Source organism: Neofelis nebulosa, chromosome 1 (assembly GCF_028018385.1).
Source record: "Neofelis nebulosa isolate mNeoNeb1 chromosome 1, mNeoNeb1.pri, whole genome shotgun sequence".
Lineage (NCBI taxonomy): Eukaryota > Metazoa > Chordata > Mammalia > Carnivora > Felidae > Neofelis > Neofelis nebulosa.
Genome location: NC_080782.1, coordinates 219531002 through 219549943, shown reverse-complemented (window position 1 = coordinate 219549943; position 18942 = coordinate 219531002). Strand labels below are relative to the sequence as shown.

General features: G+C 37.0%; 1 protein-coding gene across 4 annotated transcripts in view; it reads right to left on the bottom strand.

Moving 5' to 3' along the window:
• LRCH1 (leucine rich repeats and calponin homology domain containing 1) overlaps positions 1 to 18942 on the bottom strand; it is a 204226-nt gene that overhangs the window by 90329 nt on the left and 94955 nt on the right. For all 4 annotated transcript variants that reach the window (XM_058685278.1, XM_058685300.1, XM_058685289.1 and 1 more), the window contains exon 2: positions 12178 to 12322. In XM_058685278.1, the coding sequence (XP_058541261.1) occupies positions 12178 to 12322 (145 nt within the window). The remainder of the gene's footprint in view (positions 1 to 12177; positions 12323 to 18942) is intronic.

The following is an 18942-nucleotide window of genomic DNA, read 5'->3' as shown; positions in this document are numbered from 1 at the left end:
CTTATGAACAAATGTCTTAAAAATTAACAATTGTTTGAGCACTGGTGATGACATATATATTATTTGTACTTTGCAGTAATTTTTTTCTCAAAAGAAATTGCACATTTTATTTGATAGGTAATAAAAAAAATAAAGTTGTTTTTTTTTTTAAGTACTAAATGAGAAAATAAGTCAGTTTGGATGGCAGCTCTGTGTAACACACTTTATGCTTTAGTGTTTCCTGGGCCTTTCTGTCTTCTACTTGTATTTCATTTTTTTCCTTCAATACATGGAGTCCATACAGATTACCTGGGCTCTGAATATAACAAAATGAAGGGACATACTTTTTAACCTCGTCCTTTTTTAGGCATGAGGTCAGTTCTTAAAGGAGTCAGTGGGTGATAAAAATTCTTCTAAATTAGTGCTTACAAACTGGTGTTCTGGAAAGCACTGTTCTGGGAGATGCTAAACGGTAGGTCTCACAAAAAAAGAGGGGAAGAGTTCTGTGTTGCTTGGAGACATATAGTACAGATTAGCACAATACATGGGCTTTGGGCTTTTTTGTTTGTTTGTTTGTCTGTTTGTTTAAGTACACCTATATCCGACAGAACACTTTTCCATAGAATATACTTTGGGAAAACAATGTCTTATTTATTCCTTAATTGATCCAATGGCATCACTGAGGTTAGAAATAAATAACTGTTTTTCAACCCCCTATGGAGTCTGGCGAGTAAGTTTCCTCCAGATGTATTATTCTCTATTTGTGAACAGATGAATTAATCACTGAGTGAAAGGGGTCAATTTTCTTATGTTATTTTCACATTCCTTTCTGCTATGGCTTGCCAGCTGCCAAGTGGGGTATCAGAAAAACACTGCCTGATTTCATAAGGTTAACGTGGATATGCTTAGATTAATAGATAACAGTTCCACATGATCCAACTCTGAAAGCGACCCAAATCTTCTGGCTATTTTCTTACTGTTCACAGAGATTATCTCATTCCACCTGTTGTGACAGTCCATCTGGTCCAGAGAGTATGAAGGTGTTCCAAGAAATGGCAGGAGGTGAAAAAACAATGCCTCACAGAATAAACTCTGTCACCTAAACATTCCATCCCTTGAGTGCTTCCAGATAAAGAACCACAGAATATGTATTTATTCTTGACTTAACTTATCTTCCCTGGAGAAGTCTATTTATGATTATTACGCATGCTGAAATTCTTGGCTGCATTATTTTACCAAGATCGCCCCTCCCTGAGCTCTCACAGCACAGGTATTCTTTTCAGAAGTAGGGTAATATTTTTTACATCATATTCTACAATTTTTCAGCTACTACAGTCTATTTTTTTTTTTACTTTTGAAAATGAATTGGGGCGCCTGGGTGGCTCAGTCGGTTAAGCGTCCGACTTCGGCTCAGGTCACGATCTCACGGTCCGCGAATTCGAGCCCCGCGTCGGGCTCTGGGCTGATGGCTCAGAGCCTGGAGCCTGCTTCCAATTCTGTGTCTCCCTCTCTCTCTGCCCCTCCCCCATTCATGCTGTGTCTCTCTCTGTCTCAAAAATAAACAAACGTTAAAAAAAAAAATTAAAAAAAAAAAAAAAAAGAAAATGAAGCAATACATTTAGATTTGAATTGGGAAGCTGAGAAAACCAAGACTGTCTTTTTCCTCAAAAGCGACTCTTGTAAAAAAATTTTTTATTTGTCCTGTTACTATCATTGTTACTAACAAGCAAATAAGAACAGCAAGGAAACCAAAGCGAAGCCCTGGACTGGCCCTCACACCTCCAGACTGCAGTCAAAACCCACTCACCTTTAAAAAGCCCTAATTCAAAAAAAAAAAAAAAAAAAAAAAAAAGGTTAGAGTGGGAGAGAGCCAAAGCATAAGAGACTGTTAAAAACTGAGAACAAACTGAGGGTTGATGGGGGGTGGGAGGGAGGGGAGGGTGGGTGATGGGTATTGAGGAGGGCACCTTTTGGGATGAGCACTGGGTGTTGTATGGAAACCAATTTGACAATAAATTTCATATATTAAAAAATAAATAAATTAATTAATTAATTAAATTAAATTAAATTAAAAAATAAAAATAAATAAATAAAAAGCCCTAATTCCTTGTTTGGATGTTCTAGCAGGGGAACGCAGCTACTCACATACCCTTGACCAAAGAACGGTCCTCCTCTATCGGAGAAGGTTGTCCTCTTTGATCCAGTGTGCAGCTTTGGGAGGGACGCACATGGAGCGGTGAGGAAGGAAGGGGACACCCGCCTAGCCAGCCAGATCAGCCGAATCAATGCTGGCGATCAACGGGGTGACAGATTTGCAAATGCCATAAAGGATAAAGGTTTAGTATCCAAAATCTATAAAGAACTTACCAAACTCAACACCCAAAAAACAAATAATCTAGTGAAGAAATGGGCAGAAGACATGAATAGACACTTTTCCAAAGAAGACATCCAGATGGTCAACAGACACATGACAAGATGCTCAACGTCACTCATCATCAGAGAAATACAAATCAAAGCCACACTGAGACACCACCTCACACTGGTCAGAGTGGCTAAAATGAACAAATCAGGAAACTACAGGTGCTGGCGAGGATGCAGAGAAATAGGAACCTTCTTGTACTGGGAATGCAAACTGGTGCAGCCGCTCTGGAAAATGTGTGGAGGTTCCTCAAAAAGGTAAAAATAGAACTATCCTATGACCCAGCAATAGCACTACTAGGAATTTACCCAAGGGATACAGGAGTGCTGATGCATAGGGGCACAGGTACCCCAATGTTTATAGCAGCACTTTCAACAATAGCCAAATTAAGGAAAGAGCCTAAATGTCCATCAACTGATGAATGGATAAAGAAGATGTGTTTTATGTATACAATGGAATACTACTTGGCGATAAGAAAGAATGAAATCCTGCCATTTGTAGCAACGTGGATGGAACTGGAAGGTATTAAGCTGAGTGAAATAAGTCAGTCAGAGAAAGAAAGACATATATTTTCACTCATATGTGGATGTTGAGAAACTTAACAGAAGACCATGAGGAAAGGGAAGGGGAAAAAATAGTTACAAACAGAGATGGAGGAAGGCAAACCATAAGAGACTCTTAAATACAGAGAACAAACTGAGGGTGCATGGGGGTACAGTGGGGGAGAGGGGGGAAATGGGTGATGGGCATTGAGGAGAGCACTTGTTGGGATGAGCACTGGCTGCTGTATGTAAGCAATGAATCATGGGAATCCACCAAAAACCAAGAGCACACTTTACACACTGCATGTTAGCCAATTTGACAGTAAATTATATTTTTTTAAAAAAAGCCCTAATTCCATCTGACCTTCATATTAAAACAGCAGGGAAGAAGGTATGAATGATGCTAACTAGGCAGAATCCAACAAAGAAAGGACTGAAGATTAAGAAGTCAAATTCTCGCGCACTCCAATTTAATGAGGCAAAGGCTTCAAGACTTGTTCTCCTCTAATTTTATAATAAAATGACTTAACTCATAGAAATTCGGTATCAAGTCAAAGTTCGTTTTTAGCCAACCAACAAAGTATACTATTACAAGGGTAAGAGAGGGCATCAGATCTCACTAAGAAGCCACAATACAGAGTTTTTTCACTACACATTCCAGTCACTGAGACTCTTTTCCATTAAGGATCCCACAATACTACAGTTTTTTCCTGCTTTCAAAGTAGTACTGTCCTTCTACTCTCAATATGTTTAAACACTTTTTTTATTTGAAAACTATCCCAAATTTAAGAAGTGAGAAAGAATGAAAGAGCTAAGTTAACCAATAGGGAGTACCCAAAGTAGGCAGAAGTAACAGAAAAATGGAGGAGAGGCAATATGAAAAAAGACAAAGACAATGATGAAATACATGAATCTTCAGGCTCAGAGAGCAAAACAAAGTTTATAGCTAGGTAAATCAAGATAGAGGTATACATAACATAGCAAAAAATAGAGAGCAACAAAGATAAGAAGAAGTTAGGGGGAGAAATCAAAAGGAAAAACATAAAAATTCTCTACAAGCCTAAATCATTTGGATTAGCAAAGGATTTCTCTATAGCAAAACAGAAGCCAGAAAACACAGCATCTCTGAAATATAACAGAAAAGAACTGTAACTTAAAACTTTACACTAACACAGCCTGAAGTGTTATCCCAAGAACTGAACCTTCCTTCAACAATGAGGTGAAAAGACATTTCAGAAAAAAGACTGTATTTACCACAAACATTATCACTAAAGAAACTTCTTAAGAACGCATGCTATAAACAAAGAGATTCATCCTAAAAAGAGTGAGATGAAAAAGCTGAGAATCTGGTAAAAAATACAGATAAGTGCAAATAAGCATCAGTTCACTCAAGTCAAGGTAAAAAGCAAGAGGGACCTAAAATATAGAATAAAAATAATATCCATTTGCAGAGGAGTGCTTGCCATTAAAGCTTTCTGTGAATGTTATCAATTTGGGGAGGATGAGAGAGGCATTTTTTACCTTTAGATCTTTAGGCTTTTGCAATTTATAGGTAACCTTTCAATTAAATGTATAAAGATATAATGACAAACTTCTAAACCAGAGAAAGAAAAAAACTGGAATAAACAAAACTTGGAATATTCAATAGAAGCTAGGAAAGGGCAGGGAAAAAGAAGCAAAGATAATCTTGATAAACAAAATACAAAGTAAGAAGAAAAATATAAATCCACATACATACGTACCTAAACTAAGGTTGAAAGGTTGAAAATGAGGAAGTGAAAACATGTATGTGAGCAAAAGACACCTAAAGAAAGCTAAGACGTTAACTATTAATTTCATATACAATAGACTGTAAGTCAAAAAAAAAAGTGTTTTAGGGATAAAGTGAATCACTACACAATGATAAAACTTGCAGTTTGTAAGAAAGACATACACTTTGGAACTTGGGCTCAAAATACCTGGCCTATAACTTGGTCTTAAAATACATCTATTAAGAATTGATGGAATTACAGGGGTAAAAACCAACAGATCCACAATCATCCTATTTTGCTTAAAGCGCATCTCTCAGTAACAGATATATATTAAACAGGCAAAACGTGTTAGGGTAAAGACAAGATGAGCTGAATACTTAATGGATTTACTAGAATCCACATACAACACTTGGAGGACATACATACTTTCAGAATACTTACAAAATTAACTACACACAGGCCACAAAGCAAATCTCAACCAAGGTAGGGAATCAACATCAGACAAAATATTTTCTAAACACGGCGCGGTAACATTAAAAATCAATTATTAATTGATAATTAACTTGAAGAATCTACTCTATAGCAAATGCATGGGTCAAAGAAGTAATATTGAAAATTAGAAAGGTTTTAAGAGTGATTTAAAAAATACCACACATCACAACTTATAGGACTCAGCTAAAGCGCTACATACAGGGAAATTCATAACCTTAAATGCTCCTATGAGATTAATGAATGACATACCCTAAACTCTAGAAATTAGGAAAAAAAATAAACATATAAGAAAATAGATGGAATTATGACAGATAAAAATCAGAAACTAATGAAATAGAAGATAAAAACCCAAAAACATTGGTCACTAAAATTAAAAGATGATCCAACAAAAAAATACACAATCAAAACAGACAGACTTCTAAAAAAAGGGGGATAAGGGAACACAAATCCACAGTATTAGGAATTTGAAAGGCAAACCAACTACAGATACAATAGACGTGTAAAATTACAAAAGTCCTCCTTTATCTCAATATTTGTGTTGGTCTCCTGGACAATTCTCTAGCAACTATTTTTAAGACTATGAAACTCCTAAAGGGCATAGTTAGCATTAGACAAGATAACAAAGGTGAAAATGTCAGGCAAACTATAAATGCCATCAAAATAAACTCCGCTAATTTCTATTATTCTTATTTATGAACCAGTGTGGCTGGGAGACAAATCACTTTCCTATTTCCTGTCTACAGTAAAGGGTTGTTGAAGGACCCATATATGATGGTGCAACAGCTAAATCCTATTTGGCTATTAAGAGGTGACAGCCACGATGACAATGACAGTGAGGAAGATTATTCCAAAAACCCACACCCTCCTCCTTGTGTATACGCTCTTTTTCTCTTTCCCTCTTCTTGATGACAGTACTTGTCACTGCAAACTGCAATATTCTTAGAAGAAACAGAATAAGCTGAATATTGACAAAATGGCAATGTTTCAGAGGGTTTTTATCTGTCTAGCTAGAAAAATAAATTAATTTGCACCTTGTTCATTTTGACTTGCAGAAAAAAACCTTGAGAATTACTATATACAAAACATCTAAATAATGAATTAGCCATAGGTATTTACCCTATTTTCGGAGGGAAAATCTTCAGCACAAAGATCTTACAAATTTTATTAAGATCATAAGCAGAACTGAAAACAAAATCAACACATTCTGACAGCGCTCTAGCCATCAAAGCCATAATGTCCCTTTTGTGTCTCTCTGTTCCTGTTTAATACAAACACTGATCTAAAACAACATCTATTATCAGGTGACATGTATAATGGAAAAATCCTCTTTGGAAGTCTTGCCAAGTATGAACTATACTAAAAGGAATGGAATCTGGTAAGAAATATCCTACTATTAACTCATTCACCCTTAATAAAGCCTGACAGCTACCAATGCCAATGTACAGAATTTTACAGGTGCTACAATTTATAAATATATTAAAAATTTTAGAGACCACTGTCTCTAGGTTCTGCCTTGAAAACAAATGCCCAGTGGGCACACTAGAAAAGACAAGGCTTAACCCATACACTGTTGGTCGTGCTATTGATGAGTCTGGGGGCCATTTCCAACTCTAGCATTCTACAAAAAATATCTTCAAATTTTAAGATAATGCTTCCAAATTCCAACATGGTTTGCTATGTTTTGGTGTCTTCCTGCTGATCTGTCATTTGATAAAACACAGCCTAGTTTCCAAAGGTCAGTTCCAAAATAGCTCATTTTCCCTTTGAAAATAAAGTAAGACCTTCATAAAAGGATTTGGGATACACGTTCGTCTTGAACTGAACAAATCTCCTCCCCTTTTTCAATGTAGGAAGACACCATCAATTTTCTCAGTTTCTAGAAAGAATAAATGCTATCTTACAGTTAAGACCTTCAGAAACGTCAGTGGCAAGGCGAGGGATACAATTAAAATTCTTAGGAATAAAAAATTAATTCAGTTCACAACCGAAATATAAAATCTGTGCTAAGGTAACCTTAGCACGCAAGATGCTTCTCCAAATCCTTCAGATAGTGAGATATTCTTAGGATTAAAGATTATTTCTCAGAAGGACCTCCCCAAACCGCCCCCCCCCACCCCACCAAAGGAATGTAGGGATACAGGTTATATGGCCATCAGGAAGTTGGCTCTTTCTGCACATTGTTTAGCAGCCAAAAAGGATGCCAGGCTTCAGAAAAAGCATCCAAAACAGATTCCTTTTATGGTATGATAACATTTTGTTCAAGAGACTGCCCTTTCCTTCACAGGCAATACCTCAGAAACTATTCCTAAATAGACTGACAGACACAGGGGGGCTTGTTTCACCCTCGGAAAGTAAAACCACTCACCAGGAGTTCTGGAAGCAATATGATCAAATGCTGTAAAGAACTTCCATTTTTGGCAGTTTCTATTCCTGAACCTCTCTGAGATGAAACTTTTAAGCTAAAGTCCCTAGTCTTAGACTCGTAACACCCCTCTGTTGCCAAGCGTTTTGCTCGTCCGGGTTATTCTATTTTCCTAAGGTACATTTTCTCCATGGGTCTAATCAACAACAGCCTCTCCAGCACCTTAAAATAGAGTTTAAACTTTGAAAGGCTTTCCTGTGTAGCTCAGGTTCAAAGTGTTTGTTCTCTATAGGAACAGCTCTTGCTTGATCGTTTTTATTGTTCTTGGCCACATTTCTGGGATTAAGACACTTTATAACAGGAAGAAACACAGTGGCACCTACACTAAACTAACATAACCTTCTGTTGTGAACACCAAGACGCAGAGATTAAAAGCCCTGAGACTTCAAACACAGGCTACATAAACAGCAATAAATTAGCATTTTGCACGAGTCTGACATTTCTATCATGTGGGAAGACGCTGAAGTGTTTTTCACTGTATTTCACAGTGAAGAGTTTTATCTTGCATGTGCTAATTACACCCATCTCTAGTCTAAGACAGGAATTGGGTTTCTGGCACTAAGCAGCCATTGACAGTTAGAGATAACATCTCTGAGACATCCCTGCAGCCAAGAAGCTGTGTAGGCAACGGGGAGCACCACCTCCACCACCACCACCACCATCATCTCCATTGTCATCCCTGCCACCATCACCATCAAATATTTATGGCTGTTTCCTCTGCTGAAATGCCCAATATATCCCACAGGGTGTGATCAATTTTGGATGTTTCCCGTCAATGCAAAGTAGCTTCATATGGCATCTCTCCTACTTTAAAACATACAGCACTAGTGAGTTCTATATGTGATTTATTAAAAAAGAGAAAAAATTAAACATACAGTGAGACCGTGTTTAATTTTAAGGATAGAAACATGCAATCTGTGAAAATCTGAAAAGCAACATCTCTACACTATTTTATCTAAACAGCTCTTTACTCGTAGTTCACAGAAATACGAGGAAAAACCCCCAAGCACTATGGAAGAGAAAGCAGCTTCAGGTACTGATTTGTAAAGTCTGATGAACGTGCCTATTTGCTAAAGTTGTGTCAGAACAGGCTACAGCTGACAGAGTCCGCATTAAGTGTGTGCCTAAAAGCAATTTACAGTTGGTCTTTAATTTTCTAAAATGTATACAGATTTCCCCGATACCTCTAGACTGGTGATGAGGTCATGATTTGATGATACACTTCTGTCTAGAGTATAAGCTTCTTTCTTTGGCATAATCCCCCATTTGTCACAGAAAAAAAAAAAAAAACTGCACGAAGACAACTCAGTTCTTCTACGACGCAGTATGTCTGCGGCTTCCTGAGTCCCCTGCTCCTTTTTCAAGTACACAGATTGACAGCTTCTCTTCCAAAGGCCAAAGTCAACGGGAGTCCACTATGCCCCTTCACCATACCCAAAAAGAAATAAATTTTATTTCGTTGACTTGATTTTCATGAGGGGTAGAAAGGAACTGAAAAGGCCACAGTGCCCAATCCTGGATATTGTGGACGGGACATGTATCATGATCCCACACAAGCACAATATTCTAAATGCCTTCCTGGTTAGCGGCATGACGGTGGCGAGGAGTGGAGTAGGAGCCTGAGCACGAGAAGAACTCACACAGAATACACTATTGTGTGGATGATGCCACTCAACATCTTAGAAGAGATCATGATTTCATTAGATGCCACTGGTATTTTCCAGGCATCATTATATATTTGCAAGTAATATTATGTATTATATATTTGCAAATAAACAGATGTGACAGTCATCTACTATTTTACAAGTTACAAATAACTCTTTTAGGCAAATACAACATTGTACCTCAAATCACTATCAAACACAAAAATAACTCAATTGCAAATGGTCCGATTCTTAGAAGACCTATTCCAACTAAACCCAATAAACTGGTAATTAAAGGCTCTATAATTGAACAAAGGGCCCATCTTCCTGGTCACTTTAAAGCTTTCCCTACGTTATTTTATGTTACACATTTATACTCGTGAAGTAAATTTTAAAAAGTGTATCAAAAATAATTACATATACATATCAAAAATAATTACATATATATTACATATAATAATTACATATATATGTGTATATATATACACAAGCATACACACACACACACACACACACACACACACAGCACCTGGCTTTCAAAGAGTTTAGAGGATGTACTTACATTTTCATATACCCTGATACAACACCTAAAAAGTAAGAGACATACTTTTTTCTTAATTTTCTATATGTAGCTCTCAATTCCTTTAAAGAGTCAGGATTCAGCACTACAGAATAGATATTAAAGCATAGAGATGTGAGCAAAGAAAGACAACACAAAACAAAAGTGATCTATATAAAAGGGGAAAAGGAGAGAGGCAAACAAGAAATTAAGCAGATAGAAAACAACACTTAAAGAGTTGGGTGTTCAACAACCCCTTTCTTTCTTTCTTCTTCCTATTACCTAGCAGTTCACCACAAAACTGTTTGCAATATGCCCACATTGTTCCTCTTCAGCATCATCAGTCTCAATGACTCTGTTCTTGCCCTTAAAGGTTCTGAAATCCACACTTCAATACATCCTTTCTATCATCTGAAGACAACAATGTTACTCTACTCTCAACTAAGCTCGACATGAAAATCATCATACCAAAACCAATTATATTAATGCTTTTAAAACCGAACATAGGGGCGCCTGAGTGGCTCAGTTGGTTAAGCATCCAATATTGGCTCAGGTCATGATGATCTCGCAGTTTGTGAGTTCAAGCCCCGTATCAGGTTCTGTGCTGACAGCTTGGAGCCTGGAACCTGCTTCAGATGTGGCAGTCTGTGTCTCCCTCTCTCTCTGCCCCTCCCCCACTCACTCTGTCTCTCTCTTTCCCTCTCAAAAAATAAATACACATTAAAAACAGTTTTTAAATAAATAAAACATAAAGGTTAAGATTAGATTATTTTAGATTTATAGAATTCTATAGTTTATATTATCCCAGAAGAGTTATGTCATCTACACCCAAAAGTTTCTCATTGTATATGGACTTAGTGTAACAATGCAAAGGTAAATCTTCTTATTTGTTACATGTAGCACTGCTGGATGTGAAAATGCCACAGCGGGACAGATACAGGTAAGTAAAGTGAACACACCAACTGCATATGCTCTTGGGATATTTCCTCCATGCAGACTGGAATTAGAGGGCAGATGTTTCAGGGAAATAGTGAACCAAACTCTGTAGACACCACTATGTTGGCTCCATCCAGCAATTCCAAGGAAATTAACATTCTGGTGTTACGGAAATAGTTTAGACTGTCTCACTCAAGAAAACTCAAAATGGTCAGATGAACTAGAAACCTGGAGAAGTTGAAAGTAAGCTACAGGAGTCTCTAGAGATTATGCTAATAGTAATTTACAACTCATTTACCAAAAAAGTAGTAAAGGCCACTTAAAAACATGAGTAGGACTTTTTTTCACTCCCAAGGAGGATATACACATGTAATGAAATGCAACAGAAACCCACTCTGACTGCAAAGAAAGCAAGAGAAGACCCCAACTCTCAGTGGCCAGCTGAAAAAAAAACCTAAAAAATAACTGACATTATTATCTATCACAAGTTAATGCTATATCTGGTTCATTGGGAATTTTGCACTTTGAAGTTTGGTATGTTTGTTACACAGCACAAGCCTTGCTAATCAGGTGCTGCTCTTTACACACCAAGATAATGCCACTGACATGAGTGAAGGCTTTGCTCAGGCTTGAACTTTGGAACCTTGCTTTTTTTGCAGAGATAGATTTGATATAACAGCTTCTGTCTCCCTCCTGAGGTCTAGTATGAGTCAAGGAATTAGGAGACAAAGAGCCAAAACCTAGCCAGAGCAGCTGATAGTCACAGCACTAGGTCTAAAACCAAGGCCTTAAAGTAGCTTATTTTCTCAACTTCAGAGCTACTCAGGGGCATTAATATGTGACAGTGTGCTGTGTGTAATTAGAGAATCAACACAGACCACCAGCCTGTCCTCAGCAAATGCTGACCTAACTGAATGGGGTTACAAAGACAGCAAACTTCGTATCTTACTGGAGTTGCTCAGTGCTCTTGAATTTTCTCAGGTGGCCAAAAAGGAACAGGCTCAGACAGTACTAAGTAGAAAATCCAAAGGTACAAAAACTCCCAAAGACCAGCAAGGTCCCAACGGGTCAAAACCTCTAAGTTCTTTTTTCGCTTCCTTTAGCCCTCCTCCTCCCAAAACTACACCAATACCCAAAGACCATATACCAAGCACCAAAGAGACAAAAGGTATAAATGCTGCCATATAAATTACTGTAGAAAAACTAAACACTAGTATGTTGTCATATTGACACTCAGAGAAGTCTAGCACCAAAAACAGTATGAATGGCACTACAAATCTATTATGGAAGGTAGTTCTTTAAAAAATCCTTGTATGATTTACTTCAAAAGATGATCAGGAATTGCCAAGAAGAAAAAACCCTGATAGAATAGAAGCATCATTATTTGGGGTTCTTTTTCTGCGAATTTGATTACAATCTTTATAGACAACCTACCTCAAGTTTAAGTAGGTCAGCATCTGCAGATTAATGATGGCCTCAGGAATGACTCTGATGCAATTATGATACAGATTAAGAATTTCCAGTGATACAAAATGGCACAACTCCATTGGGACTTCGACCAGTCTGTTTTTAGATAAATCTATGAAAAAAGGAAAGAATGTTTTGTCAATAAATCTTCAACACAATCAAATACAATTATCAACTATCAATAGTTTTTTTCCTTAACATGTTTTAAAATAAACATAATCTAAATTTAGGTCATTTTTGGTAGCTCTGTTACTCCAGGCTTGATTTCCTTTTCCTGGCATATTACCCAATTTATATGGAAAAGCCAAAATACTGCTGCAACAGTTTTAGCTTTTTAATTAATTTGGAAACACAGGCCAGATAGAAGGCCTCAACTGAAAATTATTTCAAAGTCATTCTCCCCTAGGTAAGCATGAAAGCTGTATCCCTTAATATACCTGAATATTTAATATTTAGTTTATTTAATTCAGTTTTGTATTCATAACATATATTATCTCTTGGAACATGTCTTTTATAACCTCCGCAAACACACACACACAGACAACTAAACAAGTATTTCATTCACTAGCATCACTGAGTACCCACAATGTGTAAGACCAAGATAAATCAACGGTGTCTCTCTTAAGGACAGGCACTGTGCCTGCCACATGACCAGCAATAAAACCGAGCTCTCTTGGCCAAGGATACCAAAGACCTTACTAATGGTGGTCTACAGAGCAGTGTAAACACACAGCATGGTTTACAATACTACCATCTCAACAATAAAAATATGGAATAGTCCGTAAGGTCTAAGTATGGGAATGGTACACATAACCAAATATAACAAAAGAGCTACCACTCTTGAAAACTGTAACCCGACATCAATCATCTCAAGCAGGCTGAGCTGACTGAGGAAGGACTCAATCAGTACGAACGGAAGATGTTTCTTAAATAATATATCATATATACTTAAAGAATCACACTCCATTAAAAAAAAAGAGAATATTGAAACAGGTCAATACTCTTACGAAATAGAAGTCAAAGGGATATCCTCCCGACTAACCCGCCAAGAAATAAAAACATAAATAAACAAACACGGGCCTCGATGGCTTCAGGGGTGAATTCTAAGCAGGTTTAAAGGGACAATTATGCTAATATTCAAACTATTCCACACAAGGTAAAAGAAGGTAAGTTTCTAAATACTTATTTGAATAGTAAGGTATAGTACTGATACCAACACCTAACAAGTATCCAAAAAAGAAACTATTTATGAATCTCCCTTCTAACTACTGATGTAAATCCTAAATTTAAAAATTAGCAAGCAGAATTGAGCAGTACATAAAAAGATTAACATACTATAACTATGTGGGATTTATTCTAGGAATACAAGGATTTTGTATTATTTAAACAATTCACTATATAACTAGAGTAAAAGCAAAATTGCTTATGATCACCTCCATAGATACTTAACAGGTATTGATAAAATATTGAATACATTCTTTTTCAAAAACTACTTTATTGAAGTATATCTTCTATATCATAAAACTGACCTATTTCAAGGGATCTCTAGCAACTTTACCAAGTGGAACATCATCACCATAAATCAGAACATTGTTTTAGAATATTTATATTTGTTCTTAATGCAATCACTTAATAAAAGAAGACTTGGCTATTTCTTACATAATCACACACACACACACACACACACACACACACACACATACACACACACACGCATGAGAGAGAGAATTCTTTTATTTATGGCTAAACCTTGAACTACTAGAAATATTACCAGTAAAATCAAGACAATACATCATTACCACTATCACAACTTACTATTGTTCAGGAGATACTAGCCACTGACATGGATAAGGAAAGAAAAGAAGAACCAAAATTGGAAACAAAAAGACAGAATTATCATTATTTACAAATAATATGATTGTTTTCCCAGAAAACCCAAAAATATCAAGAGAAAAGCTATTTCAAATGTTAAAAAGGTACAGGGTAGAAAATGAATATGCTGAAAAATAGCCTACACACACACACACATACACACACACACACACACACACACACACTAGCAAAATGATACAACACAAGAAATCTAATTTACTGTAAGAGTAAAACATCTGGAAATCTGGCAAAACATGCAGTTTATATGAAGAAAACTTTGAAATGCTACTAAGCAATAAAAAAGAAAGGTTACAATTGAAAAGATGTTCCCTGATAGTAAATAAGACAGCATCAAAAAAAGTGTCAGTTCCCCCTAAGCTACACATGTATAATGGAATGAATCCCCAATTAAAAAAATAGACTTCTACAATATATACTTTTTGATTTGCTGAGGTTATTATACAAGTTGACTTTAAAGTTCATATGGTAAAATAACAATGCAAAAATAGCAAGGTATTTCTCAAAACAAAAGGCGCTCTAAGGGGCACCGGCTCCCCTAGGGATTAACAGATACATCATAAGGCAGTGTGATGGGCAGGTGAGAAGGTCAAGGGAACAAATTACAAATAGGTCAAAGATATATATGGAAATCAAGTGTGCAGTCAAGGTTGCATTTCAATTCAATAGGTTAAAGAGGTAGGGTCAGTAAACAGTTTGAGAAACCTGGATAGTCAGCTGAAACAAAGGATGACCTATTTCACTCCTTTTATTTCAATACATCCTAAATGAATTAAATGATTGCCTTTAAAAAGTGAAGCCATAAGAGCACTAGAACAACACATGGGAAGTTTGTGTTTATGATCTTAGAATGGAGAAAGCCTTCCTATGAATGGCATAACACAAGACTGATGAATCAACACATAACAAAATTTAAGGCATTTTAAAACAAACAAAAATTCTACCAAAAACATAAATGACAGTCAAGGAATGGTGGGAAGTCCTACAATTCATAAACCCAGTAGGCTAATTTTTTATACATATAAAGAGCTTCTACAGTCAATGGTAGTAAGTTTGAAACTCTGGAAAAAAAAGGAAGGAAGGAAGGAAGGAAGGAAGGAAGGAAGGAAGGAAGGAAGGAAGGAAGAAAGGAGGGAGGGGAAAGGGAGGGAAGGGGGAGGGAAGGAAGGAAGGAGGGAAGGAGGGAAGGAAGGAAGGAAGGAAGGAAGGAAGGAAGGAAGGAAGGAAGGAAGGAAGGAAGGAAGGAAGGAAAGAAGGAAAAGAAATGAACAGATAGATGGCTCACAGAAAAGGAAATATAAATGGCTCTTAAGCATATGAAAAACTGATCAACCTGACTCAAATGTGAACAACGTAAATCACAGCTACATGGGACATTTTTCACCTAGTAGACTAGTAAATATCAAATAGCTTGATAAACACATTATAATGCCGAGGACATGATGTAAATGAAGAACATGTCAGCAAAATCGATCAAGATTACAAATGTACATACTTCATTCAACCTAGAAATCTTTCTCATCTACAGATAAACTCATATGACTGCAAATGACATTTTTTAGCATGGCAGGAAAGAACAAAAAATGGAGAGCAAGTTAAATATTGGTGTGTGGTTATACATTCACATGCTATTAATAAATATAAATAAAACTAAAATTAAATCAATCGATATTAACATACTGTTACTATTTCATGTGGTGTAACAGAATATTGAGCATTGTATTCCATAATGAAGTGCTGATACTATGCAGTCATTAAAATGAGGGAAGCAGCTTTATTTGTGCTGATCTGGTACAGTCTCTCAGACATATTATATATATTTTTTAAAGCCTGGTACAGAAACAGCATTTGTGTTTGTAAGTGAATATTTACACGGTTGTTTAAGTATAAATAGATTATCTCTGGAAGCTGCAGAAGAAACCGGTAGAAGTAGTTGCTTCTGGAGAAAAGGCATTTCTTGTTGAGAGGACAGGTGTGCGGGGGGAGATTCCCGCAACTGTACATCCGGCTGTGGCTTTAGAAATGTGAGTGCATTGCTTATTTGATTTTATATATAGAAATGAATTCCATACACATATATATATAATCTGTGTGTATATACATAGATACAGGATTATGTGTATATACATGCGTGTATATATACAGATGTAGGTGTGTATACATATACGGGTTTCTGTATATGTATCTGTGTATGTATACACAGATACAACTTCCTACCAACATTCTTGTTCTTTAATTTTTTTCTTAAGTTCATTTATTTACTGTGTGAGAGAGAAAAAGTACAAGCAGGGGAAGGCCAGAGAAAGAGGGGGAGAGGGAGAGAAGGGGAGAGACAGACAGAGAGACAGAGAGAGAGAATCCCAAGCAGGCTCCACGCTGACAGTGCAGAGCCCAATGCAGGGTCCATCTTGCAAACTGTGGAGATCATGACGTGAGCTGAGATCATGACGTGAGCTGAGATCGTGACGTGAGCTGAGATCATGACGTGAGCTGAGACCAAGAGGTGGACGCTTAACCAACTGAGCCAGCCAAGTGCCCCTGTACCAACCTTCCTTCTCTACATGCAGAATTTTGTTTCATTGGAAAAGAGATTTGAGAAGCCAGAGCAAACCGCAAAGTCCCATGCTCTTAATTAAGGGAAATACAGGAGCAAGCTTCTTTTCACGAATGTTTAAAATCGCGACAGAAAAAAACTCCGAAAGTCTTGCATTCTTTCTTCCTGAAACTCTCTACTGGACATGGCAATCTTCTTGTGCTTCCGGTGCTGGAAATTTGCCAGAAAACTTTTACGTGCGTTTTTCCTTCGGATTCAACTCAAATTTCTAGTGATGCTCCAGTTTACATTCAAAACTTTACCTTTCCTGAGGACTGCTAGGATGGCACTATCAAGCTGAATGTCTCGGTAACTATTTTAAATAATAATAATGTTATTAGTTTCAGTGTCATGAATGCTTTTTTAAAAAAAAAAAGATATCGGCATTTTTGTAGAAATGCTGTCATATAACTATAAACCTTTTATTTTTTATTGTTTTTAAGCTTATTTATTTTTGAGAGACAGAGAGAGCATGAGCACAGGGGGATGGGCAGAGAGAGAGAGAATCCCAAGCCGGCTCCCGACCATCAGCGTCAGCCTGACACAGGTTCCATCTCACAAACCACGAGATCATGACCTGAGCTGAAACCAAAATCAGATGCTCAACCAACTGGGCCACCCAGGCACCTCAACTATAAACCTTTTAAATGATCATGGGATACCAAATCAATAATAGAAACCACCCCAACCAGAGCACAGATCAATTCTAAATCTATAACCACGTGTTATATGTTTGAGAAAGTTACTCAATTTCCCAGGTCTAGGTTTCTGGATACGTAAACTCAAGAGTATATGCAACTGAAAATGTTCTAACGCTCTTTTCAGATCTCAGGTTTCTGTATATAAATAAAAAGTATTTAGAATTCAAGTGTTTTCTGTCAAAAGTACTCACAATCCAAGTGGTTTTGCTTCATCATAGTAATCAATAGCGACAGTGGAATATCACAAAAAGTGATAAAATGCAAACCCACATGTAACAAATACTGGCACATCTTTTTAATAAATTTGTCCTTTCATTGTAAAATCTATATTCTTATTACATAATCTCTTTTAGGAGTGCTCTGTTTTCAAACTTGGGGAAAATGCAATGGCAGGAGAAAGAAATGATATAATAGCTTATAAATTAAGCTATATTTAATTCTGGTCTCAACTTACTAATAGCATCATCATGAACAGTTAGTGTTAGAATAACGTTCTAATTGGTGTCTGAGTCTGGTATCTTTGTTACTACTCAGAATAAAGAGATGATATGCTCTCGACCCTTTTGATAGTCTCCTCCACAATCTCCAGATTGGAAGGGAAGCTTTAGCACTTTCCTTCCGTAATTTCCTCCTGCAGCCTAACTTCACATGCCAGAAGGAGCTGAATGAAGGCGGCTGGTGAGAACTTCTGAAGAGATGCTCTTAGTCCTGCCTGCTGAGAGAAGAGGAAGCATATCTGGTAAAACGTAAATCGCCCTGATTTTAAATTGTATCTGGTATCTCCTCTTTAATCCTTGTTTTTAATGGTGCAGTTCTGGAGGTATTTTTTCTGGAATCCTTTTTCTGAAAGGCCTCAGGCTATTCATTATAAATAAAGTTACAAGAAGGGCACCCAGGTGGCTCAGTCGGTTAAGCATCCGACTTCGGCCCAGGTCATGATCTCACTGTTCTTGGGTTCGAGCCCCATGTCAGGCTCTGTGCTGACAGCTCAGGGCCTGGAGCCTGCTTTGCATTCTGTGTCTTCCTCTCTCTGCCCCTCTCCCACTTATGATGTGTCTGTCTCCCAAAGATAAATAAACATCAAAAAAATTTAAATAAAGTCACAAGGTATAAACACTGGGCATCTGACATGCCCTAGCCTACATTGCTAGCCACCCAAACAGACCTCCAGGTCTACTTGGTTAGTGAGAATTTACCTAGGCACTGTGCTCCCTATCATCCTGGGTCTGTGTTCCAGTTTCTACATCAAAAGGGAAGAAATTTATTACAAAATCTGCAAACAGCTCAGACTCTTTCAATGCCTATATAAAAACAGTTGCCTAGATCAGCATCGCTCAAATTAAAACAAAGCTGAAAAACAGGAAAAAAAGGTTTCCTTTCTTATTTTTTTAAGTTCACTACCCATATGATTAATTATCGACTTACTTATCAACATATACTAAGTACATGGTTTCTGGAGAAACAAAAACCACACAGACTTACTTTTATTTTTAGTGAGTTTATCATTTGAAAAGTGAGATGAGGCAAACCTAGAATAGACTAGAAGGT